This window comes from Epinephelus moara, chromosome 1, assembly GCF_006386435.1.
Source record: "Epinephelus moara isolate mb chromosome 1, YSFRI_EMoa_1.0, whole genome shotgun sequence".
NCBI lineage: Eukaryota > Metazoa > Chordata > Actinopteri > Perciformes > Serranidae > Epinephelus > Epinephelus moara.
Genome location: NC_065506.1, coordinates 46,610,489 through 46,630,009, shown reverse-complemented (window position 1 = coordinate 46,630,009; position 19,521 = coordinate 46,610,489). Strand labels below are relative to the sequence as shown.

General features: G+C 42.8%; 1 protein-coding gene and 1 long non-coding RNA gene across 6 annotated transcripts in view; one reads left to right on the top strand and one right to left on the bottom strand.

Moving 5' to 3' along the window:
* The window catches only part of LOC126395578 (uncharacterized), a 280,183-nt gene that overhangs the window by 66,495 nt on the left and 194,167 nt on the right, over positions 1–19,521 (top strand). The window lies entirely within an intron of this gene.
* Positions 1–19,521, bottom strand: part of lrrk1 (leucine-rich repeat kinase 1) — a 122,484-nt gene that overhangs the window by 89,537 nt on the left and 13,426 nt on the right. For all 4 annotated transcript variants that reach the window (XM_050052229.1, XM_050052245.1, XM_050052238.1 and 1 more), the window contains 5 exons: positions 10,944–11,134; positions 4,153–4,324; positions 3,164–3,343; positions 2,364–2,500; positions 315–541 (listed from right to left, as the gene is read on the bottom strand). In XM_050052229.1, coding sequence (XP_049908186.1) covers positions 315–541; positions 2,364–2,500; positions 3,164–3,343; positions 4,153–4,324; positions 10,944–11,134 — 907 coding nt within the window. The remainder of the gene's footprint in view (positions 1–314; positions 542–2,363; positions 2,501–3,163; positions 3,344–4,152; positions 4,325–10,943; positions 11,135–19,521) is intronic.

Below are 19,521 nucleotides of genomic sequence, written 5' to 3'. Positions count from 1 at the left end.
GATTTCAGTCAGACTAACATGTTTACATGTAGTTTAAAAGTCTGGTTTTAGCCAGACTAACACAATAAATCGATTTTCTCTAATGTCATGTAAATGTACTGATTGTGGTTTCAAGAGCATTCAGAGTCAACAACAACAAGGTTCAGTATCTCTGAAGTCCAGTCCTCACAGTGGGTGGATTGGTAAATCTGTAGCCAAGAAGACACCCTTAGATACTGGATTTAAATATAGTGAGACAGTTTGGAGTTATCTGGAGCTCTACAGAGCAGTGGCAGAATAAGAATTCAGATCCTCTAGTTAAGTGGCAAACATACCTGGAGCAGATGACTTCCTGGGAGCTGTGAGCAGCTGGCAGCTCCTTCAGCAGGTTGTTAGAAAGATCCAGATTCTGCAGCTGCATGAGACCCCAGGGCACCACAGAGGGCAGCGCAGCCAGGCTGTTGGATGACAGATCCAGGTGGGTGATACGTGACGAGACATCCATGAACCAATCCAGCTCCAGCCAGGGCAGCTGCAGACCGCTCCAAGACACACTGACAGTCTGCGCACAGACAGACAGACAGACAGACAGACAGACAGATGAGGAGAGCCACCTCTAACCACCTTGACTAAAAGTATTATGAATTTATTCATAACACATCATAATTCTTAACGTTTTATTAAAGTGAATAAATGAACATTAGCAACTGAACCCAGATGAGCTAAAAACGAGATATTCTCTGGAATTATAAAGTCATAAACTGCCCAAAAAAAACTGAGATTAGAGTCACATATTTATGAGACACTGGTCAAGGAACCACAATGCTTCACTTTGCGATGGTTGAATCAACTTTATCAAACCACAGACACTGCTTGGGTTGCTTTTATTTTACGGTACATTTGTAAGACGTAATAAACTGTATTTTCTATCAAATTACACCATGAATTAATTTTTTTGCAAGATATTTATTGGTATTTATTAGGTTTATTTGGGTGCGTAAACCCACTCTACCCTCTCTCACCCAGTTTCTTATATTTGCAAATCTGTGCATCAATAGGCCATTTTTGTCTGGTAACACTATAAACTATTAACTGGACATCTAGCAACGGCAACCTGTTGTTACAACAAGACATAGACATGTTTAGATATGTGATTTCACTGATACTTTTCCTTGTTTTTTGTCATAAATTTGTGACTTTAATTGCTCAGTTTTTTCTCTCTCAAATTTACAACTTAAAATATTAAAGTTTCTATTACCGTAAATTTACTGCTTTAAATCTAATTTGTATTTTGTAATATTTTTATCCTTTCTTGGCACTCAGTCACTTTTTTCCTGTTTTTCTTTTGCTTCTGACTCTTGAGCTGCTGTAACGTTTGAATTTCCCCAGTGTGGGATAAATAAAGTCTTGTCTTGCCTTATTGCTCGAAATATTACCCCCTCCCCGGCTAGTACTTTTGTTTTACTTCCAGTACAATGGCCGTAATATGATGCGGTAGTGATGAGATGAACTAAACCAAATTACAGTGGTAACATTGAAGGTAATCTGGTCATGGTTCTAAAATTTCAAATCCAGTCTAGAAAAGATCCTTTGAAAAAAACAAGATTAATTGTTTATATGTAAATCCTGCACTTTGTTTATTTATTCATTTCATTTTATTCTCAATTTCTTATTTTCATTTCCATAGACAGGTCTGTGCTGCAGAGAGCTCATCATCACAATATCACAATAACATATGTGGACATTTTCAGTATATTAAAACTGTAAAATAACTTTTTAGAGGTAAATGTCTTCACACTACAGCTGATGGGCTTCTGGCTGGCTAACATGACACATTGCAGCTAGCAGCAGGAACATCACTGACCCAGACCACATCATTAGTCCTGCAGGTGGTGAGAAATGAACGGTGTGTCTCCTGAACCCTCGACAGGCAGAACAAGTTAATGAGCACTGAAGCTGCCCTCAGAAAAGTCATTTTCTGAGGACATCAAACAAGTGCTCTGTGTCATGTCATCATCTGTAAATCAGTATTTCTACATGGACACCAGTTCCCGTTATGTCTTCTTATGGTTTGAATCTTATTCAGGATATGACAGAGAGCATAACCTGCTAATTAATATGATTCTAACATTATCAGGTTTCTGTTTAACGTCTTTGAATCTTCCAAATCCCAGACACACTCTGTCATCTCTGTACTCTTTTACTGACCTATGGGCAAAACAGCTCTGATGCAAAGCTATCTGTCTGCACCTCTATCAGCTGGATATGCAATTAAACTTGAAACACACATAAATTTAATGGTATGAAAACAACTCCTCATAGGCTGTCTTTCCTGCTGCACTGTTTTCTATTCGGGAACACAGTGGTGACACGCTGCTACCTACCTCCTCTCCTTCTGCGTTGGAGGTTTCCTGTATTTGGAGTCTGAGGAGGTGTTTGCTGAAGGCTGGATGGTCCATCAGTGTGTACGAGGAGAATCCTGCTCCATTCTGCAGCAGGAAGCGAGCTATCTCCTCATTACCTGCAACACAAAACATGCCACTCACTTCATGTGTTCACAGCACCAGAGGTGGACAGTGTTCACGCTGTATCTGTCACCAGAACTGTTCCAGCACTTCTGCTTTACATGTTTCTAACCTGGTGTTTTCTCTTGCAGGTGTTCAGCGTTTAAAGAATTAATTGTCTCAAGGTATGCATTAAGGAGTTACAGCTTAGCCATGGACACACAGCTGCTGTAGGCGGTGCTTAGCTCCCTGTGACTGGATTGTGATTGGTCAGCCGAGGCAGGATCAGGATTAAAGGGCAGATTTATGTTGCCGGTACTTCAATCTGCCATTTAAAACTGTCGAACAATTTAGTGGCCAAACATTAATAATGTTAAATTAATCACGGTGTTGCAAGCCATAAAGTCAGAGCATAAATGAGCTGCTATTACTGATAAGCAATCACAATCATCAATGAGCTTGTCAAGGCTGAAACTCTGGTTCAACATCTGATCTGACATACAATATTTCCAGGACGTGAATGCAGGAGTTAGATACTTTTTGAAGGCAGAGTAAGAATAATATTTTCTTTACTTTGGGGATTTTGCATCAGTAAAGCAGCAAATCCAAACTGCAGTCTCCAGTGGTCTGCTGTGTCAGTACCGACGATGTCTACACGGTTCTCGTGTGTGTGTCTCTACCTGCTCGTGCAGCAGCGTACAGCGGGAGCCCAGTGATGACAGCAAACTCATCGCTGTGGATGGCGCAGTCTTTGGCATCAGCATCGTAGCCGTGGACCAGCAGCCGGACCACGTCCAGGTGACCCTGCTGGCAGGATGTGGCCAGCATCCAGTTCAGCAAGTCTCTCCTCAGACATGGACCTGAAAGGAGACAGAGAGCCAACAGCAGTCAGCAGAGGTCAGTCAGGGTATGCTCTTCTCTTCATTAACATCCACACAGACTGCACCGCAGAGCTTCTGTCAGTCCAGAGACCATTTCTATTATTCTGAAAGCTTTAAAGGACCTATGATGCAGCAACCTAACGCCAGCAAACCTGGTGCGTGTATTAGACTCTAGACTCAGCATTTAAGACCATCTTTAGTCGTGAAAGCTGAATCTGGATAACGTTAAAGACAGCCTACAGTTTGGCCACAGCCTCTGTGATGGATGGATGAGTGATAGGAAACTCACTGTGTCGTCTGCCTCAAAATAAAAACTGGCACCAACCACATTTTGACCAAGACTATTAATATAAATCGAAAATAACAGCGGACCTAACACAGAACCCTGGGGTACACCATTACAAGTGAGCCAGTTAGAGGTTATGTGTTTTTGTTCTACTTTCAGTTCAGCAGGAAATACAAAATATGCCGATATCACGTTGGCTCTCCCAACAAGCTCAGGACGTGGTGATGACATTGAGTCAGGGCCTTAATTAAAAGCACAGGTAACACAGTATGTAACCTTTAAACACCAGAAGGCAGATTAGCAAAACTAATAAGGAAAATATATTTATGTAAACTAAAGATTATTCTCTATCAAATCTCTAATTCTCTATCAGCACAAGTCCTGACTTTTAGTTTCTACCTGGAGTTTGGTTTTGGTTCTGAAAGCACTAAACACAAAGTTCAACCATTATCATAATCAAACAAAAGGTTCGCCCTTCCTCCCACAGTCTTCCTCCTCCTACCAGGAATAGAGTCCAGCAGCTCTTTGACGAGGCTGGCGTGGCCATAGTACGCTGCCAGGATGGCTGGGTTGCTGTTGGACGGCTCCTGGGGAACAGTGATACGAGCTTCTTTCAGGAGGTAACACACACTCTGCAGGTCACCGTGCTGAGTGGCCACACACAGGAGACGGTCCTGAAACAATACACACATAATGAATCACAGATTAAACATTGGCAGCCCCAGAGTCCTGTTGCTGTGGTCCTGTGTACAGAGTGGTGTGCACATTGTGTAAGTAACAAATACCATCTGTGCACCCATGGGCGTGTAGGTCTTAAAATGAGTTGTGGTCAGGCACGTTGTTGTTGTTTTGACTGCACCGTTGACCAAAGCTGGTGCAGTATTTTTCTGCTATTCAAAGGCGCATTATTTTAGATAGTAAGATGAGCTTACATAGAAAGGTTCACAACATAAGTACACTGCTCGTTACACACTCATCGGATGTGTGGATGGGTTGCAGGTGGATGAAATAATACCTCATCAATGCGGAAAATATGAACAACATCCTGTAAAATATGAACATAACAGAGAGCAGACTTCACATTGTCTGACTCCACATTGGTAAAGGGACTTCACTTGACACATTCACACACAATCACACACTGCTGGCCAAGGCTACCATGCATGGTGCCACCTGCTACTCAGTAACAATTCACACACTCTCACACACTGATGGAGCAGCCATCAGGAGCAGTTTGGGGTTCAGAATCTTGCCCAAGGCATGTGGAGTGAAAGAGCCGGGGATCGAACCGTCTAGCTTCTGATTGGTGGACGACCCGCTCTACCTCTAAGCCACAGCTGCTCCGTTAAGAGAGACACTGTCCACACTTACACACAAGAGCAACGTAACTTTATTGATTATTTCAGAATCTAAACGTTTAGCTCTGTTTCCTCTGTCAAGTTTGTCAAGTTTGTAACTACAGTTTTTAGTTTTGCTGCTTAAATGACCCATGATATTTGTGGCAGTAACTTTGCTGCTCTTATGGTTTTATTGATTTTAACTGCACCGTAACTGTAAGTTCACACCAACAGTGACCAGAGCTTCCAAAACGGCGGAAGTCATTTATTTTCAATAAGAGCCTGGCGACTTGGGTGAGCCATGTAACTTTGGTCGTCAGCCACGCATCTTGGGCGACCAAAGCGACCGGAGTGGTCCGGAGGGGAGTTAAAACTCGTTTAACTTTATGGTAATGAGCTCTGATGCGGTTCGGCAGCAACCAATCGGAATGCTGACATGCATTGATGAAGCGGGTCCCAGAGAACAAGCCAGTAACTTTGGTTCCTACAGCACACTTGTTCCAACAATGGATGTCGAGAAGTTTATTATTTGCGTTAGTGCACACCCAGTCCTTTATAATGTGTCGCTGTTCGGTTACAGAGACCAAAATAAAAAGAATGAGACTTGGGACCGCGTCGCGGAGGTAGTTGGTTGGTCTGGTGAGTGTTAAAGTGTGTAATGTTAGTAATAGAGGAGAGAATTGCAGGATAATGTTGCAAAGTAGCATGCAAGTCTTCCTTGCTTGGTTCGAATGGGATGACATACGTTCTCTGTTTTCATTGACCAAACATAACTTTCTGTAACTATGAGCTTTTTGACTGGACAACAGCAAGCAGCAACTACGCTGCTTTCAAGCCAGTAGTCCGCTTTGTGGCTCCTTAAAACTGACAAGCACGATCGAACGTTCAATGATTCACGTGATGAGCGACTAGAGCGACCAAAGCTGCCACAAATATTTTTGACAGTCGTGCTTCTTGGGCGTCCGCGAGAGACTTTGCCTCTTTTGCAGCTACTGGTGTGAACGTACAGTAACTTTTATTCTTGTATTTTATGCCGGTCTTAGTGTATTTTAACTTTTTATTTTCTATTCTTTAGTTCTGTAATGATTCGCTTTTAAATGTCCTTTTACAATGTGCTTATTTTGCACCATGTCTAAATGCTTTTGATGTTTTATGTCAAGCAGTTTAAGAACATCTACTTTGTTACTGAAATGTGCTATATAAATAAACTTGGCTTGCCTACTGAATTACTCTGAGCTGAAAACCATCGCTTCTTCATCTGTTGTGTAAATAGTGCACCAGATGCAGCCTCACCTGGCTTTTAAACGGAATGGGAGATGAAACTCTGGTTGGTTGAATTCATGTAACAACTAAAACACACCCATGTTTAATCAAGGGACTTAACACAACCCCTTTGCTCCTTGCAACTTACATAGCATCCAGATTATGCATTGTTCACAAGTATCACAACTGGAGCTGGACATGTCCTAAATGCACTTGTGCCATGCACTTTTGACCACAAGCTACAGATCATTTAAACAGAGCCCTGTATGTTTCAGTAAAGTACAAGTCTACTTCTAAACAACCTCCACAAAGAGTTGAGAACGTTAACAGAGTGTAACCTCGTGCTCTCTGTTGGAACAGAGTTGAGCCACAATAAAAACAACTTCACACTTGAATATACACTTCTCCCTGCTTAACCCTCCACCATCAGTAAAGATTGAAGTAGTTATAAGAGAAACTTGTTTTGTCTTGTTGACTGATCGCAGGTGACTGGTTATTCAGGTTCTATGCTTCTAAAAAAGGGTTCACCTGTAACATACAATTTGTGTAATTGTTCTATGTCATGACTAGTTTAGAGGAAATAGAAATCTTTTAATAGTTTAGCTTATCTTTATCTGATTAATGCCACTTCTCTGTCACAGACACACCACGTCATTGACACACCTGGCTGTGTTAAAAATCTGCGATGACGATATGGTGCTGGAAGTGTGGCTCGCCTGGTCAGACATACCCAAAATAAATCAAGAATAATTCCATAACCATCAGGTGTCTACGCATAATCTTGGTCTCTGTGGATAGATATGATCTCAGAGACATCAGTTAAAACCTCCTCTATTGTTGACCTGTGTCATTAACTCTTCAACTGACAGCCAGTCAGCAATCAGGAGAGATGCTTGGTGACTTAAGATTTTATAAATGAACTATAACCAGAACACACATTTTTATTCATGTGGTTGTTTTCATGTCCCAGATAATAAACATGAGTTTTACAGGTAAAACATGAGACTAACAAAGGCTCATTTAGAAGTTTATTGGCGGGCACTGAACTGTTCTGTAACTGGGCGGACAGTGCTCAGTGTAGATCACCTGTGTTTTGGCGGTGATCCGTGCACAGCACACGTTCACTGTTGACACAAGCTTCACACAGAAGGAAATAGACTTGAAGCATAAAAATATGCTTCAGGGTGAGGTTATATGAGTGAGAGTGAAACATGAGACGTAACAAAGCCTGTGTAGAGAGGTGGATCGATTAAAATAGAAGCGTATCAGACACACAGATGACTGAAAAAGATGCTGAGGCGCCTCCTGTGTGCACGAGCCTTCAATGAGTCGGCACTCAGTCTGTAACATGTCAAAACTGAAAGGTCCATTTGATATAAAATAAGACCAAAGGTTAAGAGTCTCCAGCCGTGTTTGCATCTCTGTGACGCTGCACATCAGCAAAGCAGTGCTTTTTGACAGCAAAACATTAGCAAGTTAGCATGCGCACAATTACACATCCCTGCACTAACTAATACTTTTTAATTATTTTTATTATTCTAACTTCACACTCACATTAATACGCTGGTGGCCGAGGCTACCTACAAGGTTCCACCTGCTACTCAGTTTTTAAACGTACTCGCACACCGGTGGAACAGTCATTGGAGCAATTTGGGGCTCAGTATCTTGCTAAAAGATGCTTCGACATGCAGACTGGAGGAGCTTGGATCAAAGCGCTGATCTTTCGATTACTGGACGACTGGCTCTACCTCCTGAGCCACAGTCGCCTCTAATACCGGCATAATGTTTAATATGATATGAAAAATTCTTGTCGTGATACTCGCAATATTTTGACTTGCTGACGTATTGACGTCATACTGTTTTGCAAGGCAACATCAAGCTCACCTGCAAAATGTGACTCAAATTATCACCTGACCAGAAAGAGATTCAAAATGACCACACCGAGATGCAAAGGAACTGAAAAGAGACACAATAAAACTATAAGACGAGGCAAAACAGCCACAAAGAGACAAAAAATGACCAAAAAAGACATTATATTATCTCAAAGAGACATAAAACACAACAATAAGATGCAAAACAAAAACACAAAACAAGGCTAAACAACTATAAAGTGTGTGTGTCTTTCTCCTGTGTAGGATTGCTGGGGGCTTTTGCATATCTGTGCTCAGATTGTCTGATAATGCACCCCTGTAAGGATGCACCAAGAGGACAGCTGAGTTTGAAGGGAATGTCAGCTCTGAAGAGGGTATCTCTCTAAGTATCGGACACATTAAAATGTTGACCTGGTGATGGCGCTACGTGAAAAGTCAGAGGATCACCACAGTTTTTACAACATGAATGTCTCAACCACATTTCATCACAATCCATCTAAAAGTATCTGAGATATTTCAGTCTGGACCAAAGTGACGGACCAACCGACACAGTTAGTGTGACTAAAAATAGTCACAATGGAGGATCTGAAAACAAGTCTGGTTGCAAACTGATTTCAATAATTCATACTCGGTAAAACTGCCACCATTTAATCAGTTAGCCAGACTGAGGAAATACCAGAGACTGATTCTGTGTGTTTGTGTGTTGTGTGTTTTCTCCATCTAACAGCTGAATGCAGAAATGGAACCAGCCGATCTGTCACAGAGGCAGAAGTAGGCCAGATCTCTGCTGACGCCTGAGAAGAATGAATTCCCAAATCAAAACAAGAGCATGACACGCCCACTCATAACCAAACAGCAAACACAGAACGCTGCAGCACTGCAGGGAACACTCTGCATATCTGAATAATGAAACGACCACACAGGACAGGGGCAAAGAAAAAGAAAAAATTGTGGGGACCAAATTTGACAGCAGCAAAACTATATCAAAACATAAACTCTCACACTTGAAGAGACTTTGAAGAGAATATAGATATAGTTTCATTTTCAGTTCAGCTTTAATTAATTGAGCATAGCGTTAGTTCAGTCAGGACACAATGTCGAGCTCAGCTCACATCCCAGCTACATCAGCTGATCTCAAGGAGCCCAATTAACTGATGGATCTGCTGATTGATGGAAGGGAGTCAGCCGATAAATCTCATTCAGGACACCCTATTCAAACTGCTCTGGCCTGCCTACTGTTGCTGCTTCCTCTGCAAGCTACTTTGCAACCTGCCTCCACCCCAGCTCCTCCTTTTCATGCTGTGTCTGACTTATCAGTGTCATTTCTGTTTGTCATTGATGCTGCTCTGTTCTGTTCCTGGGGGTCTTTGCTGCTGCTCTCTCTGCCTTAGGCTTTCCCTGTAGGTGCATGAAAGGGCAGGGATGTTTGCTTACTTTATCTCAAGCTTTCCTTGTAGGCGAGTGGAAGGTCAGGGAGGTTTGCTCTCTGTGCCTTAAGGTTTTCCATGTAGGCGAGTGGAAGGGCGTAGAGGTGTGCTCTTTCTGCCTTTTAATTCATACTTTCAAGAAGGATAGTTTCAGAGGAAAATACTAGAATCACCCCCATACAGATAAAAAAACAGAAAAAAAACAGACAAAAACAAAACAAATATAACGTAAAATAAATCAATTAATCTCTCCTTTCTTTAGCTCTGGCTGGTTTACTTCACCTGCACGGTGAAGTTGCCAAATAAACCTGACACCAAAACGCTGGGAGAATGCTGAGTAATACAGCAGACTTTCCCTGGCAGCGATAGGTTTATTCAGCATTGTGTGAAGAACTCGTTTGACGAGGACTTAAGTCTCACAGACGTTCATTTATATACATACAAAAAAAATAAAAAGGACTCACACACAGCTTTAGTGGACAATAGGGAACTTTTGTTTCTGATTTAATTTCAAAGTTTAGTTCCTGGTTCGATTTGTTCCTGTGTGTTCACTGCACGTTATTTGTCCTTCAGGCCTGATCACATCTGAAACACTGACATACTGTAGCTCTGACGAAAGACTAGCCCTCCTCTCTTTTACAGGAACACAATATCAAATTTGAGACTTTCTTTAGAAATATAAAACAATCCAAAATCCTCAATCAGAATGGTCCTTAAATACAAAAGGACACATTACTTGTGCCAATAGTAAAGTTATTCACATCAGAAATAACCCCATGACTTATTATAAATGTGGTGAACAGGAGAAATGTAGAATTTATAAATTCTGAATATTCACCGCTGGTAACTACCAAAGCTGCTTTTATCACCTTGATGTTTGTTCACATGTTTGGTTTTTATTAGTTATTTGATGCTATAAAAAGCAGGTCTGACATCATGGTTGACAGCTGTGTGTGCCCTTGTTTGATAGCACTGCTTGTGATTGGTTGGACGGGTGTATGAATAGGAAGTTGACACAGAGGAGATTGCTACTGCACAGTCTGCGGCTCCAAATGACATCACCAGCGCAAGATGGCAGCAGCTGGATATTTTCGCTTCATTTTTGTGCAGTGAGAGGAAGTGGAGACGCGTCGTTTTTCTATACTGTCTATGATTTTAACATTTAATTACCATATACGACAGCACACGGGTGCAATGGTGCTTGGTCAATAAATCGATTGCTCTCACATGCTCGTTATGGGACAAGGAGAGTGGTCCTATTAAATGGCCTAGTCGAGCTGTAACTGTAGCTCAACTTAACTGTGCATGTAAACGTACTGACACACAGACCGCAGCCCAACCAGCACTGCAGCTGATGTGATATATATGCATACTATATATTTTGGATATGCTCACCCCGTCGATGCGGGGCATCCCTGCGCTGCACTCCACACAGCAGGCTTGTTGGATCAGCTCCCTGGCAGACTCCCCCTCTCCGTCTTCATATGCTGCCTGGATGTTCTCCAGAGTGGGAGAAGGACCCAGCGTGGAGCCGGGCCCTGGACCCTCCAACAATGATGCTTTGGCTCCCATTTCCTCCCCAGGGCCTGACAGAGGAGAGGACAGAGGCAGAGGACAGACACAGAGGACAGAGACAGAGGGACAGACACAAAGGGACAGACAGTAGGACAGACACAGAGGGACAGACAGAGGGACAGACAGTGGGACAGACACAGAGGGACAGACACAGAGGGACAGACAGTGGTCAGTTAAAAGGAGTATTGGTGATGAGGAACAGGATTATATGGAGGCTTGTGGCATCACGCTGCAGATTGAACACATCATATTACTGTAGTCCTGTTAGCAGCAAACACCCAAAACTAGGTCACCTTATTACAGCATCCTCTGTGACGACGGGGAAACAGCCTCCCTCGCTTTTGATGATACTGTGTAATGTATCCTCAGTGCGAGGCCAAAATAGAGAAACACCAAGTGATGTTTTGAGTCATCATGGATGTCATGGCAATCATGGATGTACAAAGAGAAGTAGATACAGCATTGCAGGCGGGGTCATGGTCATTCCTATGAAAGTTGCTCATTGACGCATGAAGCCAAAAAAGCTTGAATTCTGCAGTATGAAATTATCCTGATGCTCTGCAGCATTGGACCCAAGGGCACTAGAGACTTCCACCAGCTGAGCGGCTAACTTCCAGTTTAGCACTCCGCAAACTTGAATGGGGTTAAAAATGATTTAATCTTGCGGCTCTTCTAGACTCTCAAAATGTTATCGAACTGAATGGATCAAACCCTGACAGAGAAACAAGTTATATTGTGGGGTTGTGATGCTCAAAAAAATTCATGCATTCAGAAATGCTTATGATGCCGGATCCAGATCCTCGTCACAGACTGGGAGATTCTTAATATACGTACATCAATGAGGCTACAGAAATGGCTTTATTAATTTCTGTGTGGACAACATACTCAATAAAAAGGACATTACTATGTACACAAACAATAAACCATGCATAAATATAGAACTAAATAAATGCATTCAAAGGAGTAGTACACCAATTGAGTTTATGGGCAAGTCTATTGCCCATAAACCCATGTGATTAAATTGCCCATTTAAGCAAGATGTCAATCAAGAGCTTGGAGTTAAGCCAACATTTTGGTGTTGAGCTGTCGGCATACTTGCGTGCAAACAACATGGAAAAATATGAACATTTGAAAATGATGATACAGCAGTTTGCGGATATCTCTGTATGTAATAATGTGTCTGGACTAATTATTTTCCTGGATTTTGATCATCTGAACCTTTGGGAGTGCATGACGACTGTATGCGGACCATTTTTGTTGGAATGAAGCTCAGTGTTCAATCAGGAAAACTTTCTTTATACTGTATTCATCCACAGTTCTCTCTCTGTCCCACCGCTTCCTCCCATCAGCTGATTTGGGGCGTTCTCTGAGTTAACTCATCAAACTTTGCCACAATCTCCTTCAGCCATTCATGTTGCTGCTACTAAACTTTAAATCTGTTCTCCTCTCTGCTCCTGTCAGCTGTCATTTTAGACAGAATCATCACATCTTCCTCCACCCCATTCACCTCCAGTCACCGTGTCCAGAGCCCAGGACAAGCTCATCAAAAGCCCACTCCTCTTCACATCCAGATCCTCAGCTCCCGCTTCACCTCATCTCATCACCACCATTACCATCACCAGCGTCTAGACTATATTGGGGGGTTCCCTAATCTACTACAGCTTTACCACCTAACTGCAACAAAACTGCACAGAATTATTGTACAGTTAAGTTGCTATTGCACACAGTTGAAAATATAATAAATAAATAAAAATAAAATAAATAATCAGTATTGCCAGTAGGTGACGCAATCACCAAAACACCTATTGTGCCTGTAGTTTGCTTTGGACCTGGATCCTCACAAAGCATGTAAGTTTGTGGCAGATTGGACCATGTATGCTGGAGTTACAAACCACTTCCTGTTCGGTGGCGAAACACTGACATTTGACACCTCGCCACCGTCACACGGTTCATCAAAAACTCAAGCTTCAAGCAACTTTTGATGTCAAACGTTTCAAGATGGTGCAGGCAAAATATGAAGCCAATCAGATCAAATATGAAGGAGGAGTTTTTTAAAGTATGACCTCTGGAAATGGCCAAACATGCACCAAAATTCCACATAAAATTCAAAATGGCTGACTTCCTGTTGGGTTTAGAGTATGGCTCCAATAGACTTTTTTGTACTTCTTAGGATGTTACAAGTTTCGTACATGTAGGTGAAACCAGCTTCAGGGGCTGCTCTGTAGAAATTCAACAGGGGGCGTTACTGAGCCATTTTGTGACACCCGATATCCAGACCCATATCAGATATAAATTTTCTCCAGTTCTGAAGTGTGTGCAAAGTTTCATGAGTTCTCGAGCACTGTATAATAATAATAATTCCTTCAGTTTCAAGAGAGCCTTCACGACCGCCTGTAGTCGATGCTCGGCCCTAATTAGGGAATTATATCTGCTAATGGGTGATTAAATCCAAGGGCAATTTATTGACTTAATCAGCTGCCACCACCCCCAGCTAACCTTGTGATCACAGCACTTCAGATATCCTTAATCCCATCAGACGCTCACAATAATGACCTTTTCTCTGACGTCCCCCCAACCGGGCGTTCCCACCTGAAACAGCAATGAAAAATGCAAAGGGCTGCCAGTTTCAGTAACAGATCCATGAGGTGTACTGGCCACAAAAACACTGTACAGCAGTTATGTGTCAGGATTTTACAACTTTTTTAACACTGAGCAGTTATTTTATATTCCTCCTCAACGATCGATAAAATGTTTCCTCAGATTGCTCAGCTTCACAAGACAGCGTGGCGTGCCAGAGTCTGCCCTGGACCAGCGTCCTCCCCACTGATCACTCACTCATGTACAACGCAGACACTTTACATGCTATAAACAGTGCAGGCGGGTCATGGCGCTACGCAGCAGTGCACTTCCTACAGGTCATAATTAGGCCCGTGCAAACAGGAGTCAGACCACAGCGAGTGTTTCCTTGTTTCAAACCGTCAAATGTGTGACTATTGTTGCTCAGAATGAGCCCATTCATTCAGAACTGACGGTTAGTGATTGCTGGTTGATTGCACAGTTTTCTTTCCAGGCCTATTTTTAGATAAATTTCTTGGTGAGTCTGAGTTTCACTGTCAGTCAGACTGGTTATTCATTTTACCAGCAAACCTTCTGTTTCCTCTTTCAGCTGCATGTGCCTGCTTCCTGCAGCCCAGTGGCTTTCCTATGAATAATTAAGACACGGAGAGTCTGACTGGGCTGCTGAGGCTATATGAGAAAGCCCGAGGGAGTGAAACCATTAGACACACGCGCCTCCCACCCACCATCAATACTCTGCTATCACAGCCTCACACGACCTGTCTGGGGAAGAAGCTAAAAGAAGACCTTGAGAGGAATGAAGCTGCCAACATCTCCTCCGTTGCTAGATTTCCCTTTTCACTCATCTGTGTGGTTGAGTCTAGTTTTAGTTTGGAGATCAGAGGGAACATTCACTCCTGACAAACAGTGGAGACTGAACATCAGTGTTATCGGCAGTGGACAGGACCAGAGGGGAGCTGAGGAAAGAGGAGGAGATTTGAGCATTGTCAGTTCACATGGCGGAAATGAAACACAGGATCATGTTACAGACAGCACAGAGACATAAAAACATCCAGTGGAAGGCCAGTGTACCAACAAGGGATGCATCAATCAAACTTTTTCTCTCCAGATACAAGTTTTGACACCATAACTCTGAGTATCTGCTGATATGAAGCATCAATCTGACAGCAGCACTTTCTTTTTCCCCAAATCTAAAATCTGTACACATCACTGAGGCCAGGGTAAAATGAGTTTAGTGAAAACATTACATTTTATATTAACAGTGACAAAGAAAACTATTAAGGTGGATCGACTGAGTCAAGGCCAACGCAAATACCTAATCCGCTTGGCCACAGACATCTTCTGGAGGCAGAAGTGGCCATATTATGATGAGAGTGTGGAGCTGTGGAGGAGCAAAGGGTGGATCAGACTCATAAGCCCCATTCTGTACAGTTTTTTTCTGTTTCCACTGTGAAAAGTTGTGGATGGTACCAATAAAACCATTCCTGACTGTCCCCATGTTTGGTCCCCCCTCTGTTGGGGTACCTAGTACACAGATCTGGTACTAAAAGGTGGAGCTGTGAACACTGCAGTCTGATTGGTCAGTAGAGGACGGTCACTCTGCTCAGGGCTGAGTTGTGTCTGGTTTTGTAACCACAATTCATGACGTGGCAAGTTTTACATTAGTGAACTGTAACTATAAAATGAAAGGATGTTTTGCTGCCTCTCACAGCAGCTGGAGTCTGAGAAAAAATAACTTCATTCACTGGGCCGACTGCCGGCAACTTTTAAGGTGGAACGTTTACTTGTAATGTTACTCAATGCATGAGGTGATGACGTGAATCCATCAGCACACCTTAAATTTCAATATGACAATTTCGACCATTCCATTAGTTTTTATTGTCTCATTCAATGACATACACTTTTATTGAGTGCATCTTCAAGCATTTAAAAAAATATATATTAATTTCGACCAGATTATGTAAACTGCATATATTCTAATCCTCACGTGTCGTTCCTGTGGGCTACAGCAACACTAAACCCCTGAGCTTGCCTGAGAAGGACTAAATGCACAAAGCTGCTATTTTTAAATATCCCATGGAGAGAGACTCTCACTGCAGCCTGTTCTATTTTGTTCTGAAAATGTGGGCGTGCAGCCTCGTTCTGTGGACGATAAACCAGGTGCAGACTTCCATCTGTGTCACCGCTGATGAGGAAATACAGCGAGTGACAACAATCCTGCCCACTTTTAGGGGCATTGTTTGCGGTGGAAACACTAAACTGACCTAGGGTCTAGGTACCATGTCTGAAGGGTTACTTTTGGTTCCAAATGTACGTACCATTAGCGCTTTTTAGACAGGAATTGTGCAAATTTGCAGGAAAGCCCAATCAGTCTTTTTTCAGCATTGGCAGTATAAAAACAAAATCGGGGAGTGCAGCAAAATGCTGCCTGCCTACTTTTGTTTATACAGAATGCGCCTTTTTCGGGGCAATGGGGGGCGTGAGCAAGTAACAAAACCTGTAGCTCAGCATGTGACTTAAACAGTGACGTGCGAGGGAAGCCGCGGCTGGTCAGGCGGTGATTTTCTCGTAAGTCGGCCTGTTCTTCACTGTCCCCGTCATCTGACGGTTAATCGCCTCTTCGTTTGTGAGGACAAGGAGGGCGCACAATTCCTTGTCTCCCCAGTTGCTCATCTTTACAGTGTCTGTCAGGTTTGCGTTTCCCTCTTGCTACTAGCTGCTCATTCCTGCTATCAGCTGTTTCCTGTTTATCCACCGCCAGTGGTTCGCACGTGCAGCGTCATCAACAGGTCCTCCCACAAGTCATCAACAGCCCTCCTGTTGCGGAAGACCGCCTCGGTCTATTTAAACTAAAAGAGTTCCGCCAATATGACTACCCTACGAGGCGGAAAATTGGGCGCCTCGGATCAACTCGCCAATCCGCCTCTGTGTGTCTAAACGCTCGCAGCTTGCCGGCAAAACAGCCCAACATTCGAGAAAAATCTGCAGTTATGCAGCTATGCATAACTTTAAGCCTTTATAAAATGTAAACCTGAGAGTTATTTAAAACTTCACTCCCCATACAGCTGTCATGAATGATGAAATAAGCTTTAGAGACTGAAACTGTTTTATGTACCAGGCTGTAAACATGCTGTAAAGTTGGACATTTTAACATGGGGGTCGATGGGGACTGACTCACTCTTAAAGACAGCCTCAAGTGGCCGTTCAAAGAACTGCAGTTTTTGGCACTTCAGCACCGGCAGTTGCCGCTTGAGCCAAATGCAAATGACATCTGTGCAGTTTGGCCAAATTCTTAAGAAAAACAAATCACCCCTATGCCCAACTCGATACTTGTGATTTGAGATTTCCTGGATCTTGTGTTTTGTACTTACCCCTGCCTCATCCAAAAGCACCTGTCGGACCTGCCCTCACAGCCGAGCTGCACTTCCTTCTTCCATTGTAAACAAATCTGTAACTATTGTCTTGTGTTGTTCCTTCACATAACTAAGACTGTGGAGGTGTAAAAAGAAAACAGGCTACACAAATTAAACCAAGGGATATACATGAGGTGGTCCTCAGTGTATTCTCCATCTTGTAAACGGTCCTTGGCTGAAAAATAATTAAGAACCTCTGCTTTAAACGCTGGCTGAATGCATCTGAATGTGGTGCAGGATGATAAATACATGCAGGACTCTGTTTAGAAAAGCAGCACCAAAAAAGAAGAAGATGCTTTACGTCGTCACTGTTTTGATTCTGATTGAAGAACCTTCGTTGCACGAAGCTCCCCCTCACTGTCACTCAGTGTTTCCTGCCTGTCTCTACTGTATAAAGGCAAAACTCCACAAAAATAAGCTTTAAAGAAAGAGCAGGAATAAATCCGGCCTGAGGGATTATGGAGCCTTAAGGAGTTTAAGAAGCTGCTAAACCACCTAATAGAATTTCATTCAGAGACCTTTAGCTCTCCACAGCTCCCTACATGCTGATTCAGGAGCATTTCTATTGGAAAAAAGTCTGTCAGGCTTAAAGGAGTGATCAGTATTGTACAAAATGAATATCGGATAACAGCATGGCTCCATGAAAGCTGCTGATCAGTATCAGTGTGAAGCTTTCAGGGGAATTTCCACCTCGACACCAAACATTAATCCACTGTTTCACTTTCCCTGTCGCTGCTGGACCACAAGAAGGAAGCAGCTTCACATGTACTGTGGACAGGATTCAGTCCTAACAGGCAAAACACAACAAGACAAACTGAATCAGCCAAAACACTCTACTGTACACACAAAAAGACACTACCTGCAGCTGGTGAACTGAAAACAGGTGTGTTTTTCCCTTCAGTGTGATGGACAGGAGACTCTGCTGCAGGTCACTTACAGCCAGTGCTCAATGGAATGACTCTGCACACGTGCTGGGATCAAATCAGTGGTGCCATGCTACTAATCGAGAGACTTAGGTCTCGATCATGCAGAAAGCGTTTTAGGAGCTGGAAGCAGCTTCTTGTAATTGTTTTTAATGAGAATAAAGCCTTTAGTTTGTTGTTTTTGCGTTGTGACATGCCACACGTTTCTGCGCTTTTGCCGGAGCGCTCTGAACTCCTCTAGTCCAAAAACTTCAACTTCAATGACGTATGGCACAGAAAAACGCCACACGTCATCTTCGCTTTTTTCCCATTGTCCAATCGGCTGATTTAAGAGGCGGGCCTTCTGTGGTGGTCATTGGTAAACAATGGAGGAGAGAATGGGTGGTAGCAGTTGCTGGATACCCAGAGCTATACGGCCCGACGATAGACAGCAGGTTGTCAAACTGCCCCCGAGTCATCCTGAAATATGCCTGTAAACGTCCATGATGAAGGAGAAGCTCCTGGACCAACTGGTGGTACTCCCCATGATCCAGCCTCTTTTTTAGGGTCTCATGTACCCACACAGATCTCTGTTTATCTGCTGACAGCCTCTCACCCTCAACCAGAGCTACAGACAGCACCCTCTGCCTCAACATTTAAAGAACAAGCGACTAATTACTGTGAAATAAATTAAAATAATAAATAACCTATAAACTGATTACAGGGGAAGGTCAGTGTAAGAAGGTGATGGGGTGGTTGCCTGGCAACAATAAAAAGGCACAGCAGGCTTTTTTATTTACTAGTTCAATTATTTTTAAAAAGGCAGAGCAGTGCGCCTCGTGTTTTGTAACCTGCAAAACGCCTCTGTGTGAGCAGGGCCTTATACTGATTATTTATTACCAAGACTGCTATTGTCCTACCCACTAGATCTGAAACTGGGGGTCCAGACTCCTATTAGAGGTCACCAAAGCCTCTTGAGGGGGTTGTGGGGCCTTCTTGATTTTAGAGGTCCAGTGTGTAGAATTTAGGGGAATATATTGACATGGGTTAGGGTTAGGGTTAGGGACATGAAACATAAGTACATTTTCTTTAGTGTATTATCCCCTGAAAATAAGACTTGGAGTCTGCTCAAAATTCACTTAAATCACTTGTTTTACGCAAATGTCCTGCAGTTACTGTGTATCACTGTTTGTTATGGATTGAATATAATATGAAACTACCATAAAATATGTCACTTAGCCACGGGTCATTAGTGACTCAATGAAAGATAAGGGCTTCCTTGAAGAAAAGGTTGGGAACCACTGACCCTAACATTTGTATCTGTGAGATATTCCTTGTTTAAAGGGAAATTTCGGTTTATTTCAACCTGTCTCCTATCGTCCTAAATTTGTTTCAAGTGACTAGTGACATAGAAATAATAGTTAGCATGTTAGCCGTTAGCCTAGATACAGCCGGGGCGCATAGTAGCGTCAGACCTGTTAAAACGTAAGTGAACGGGCAACCTTC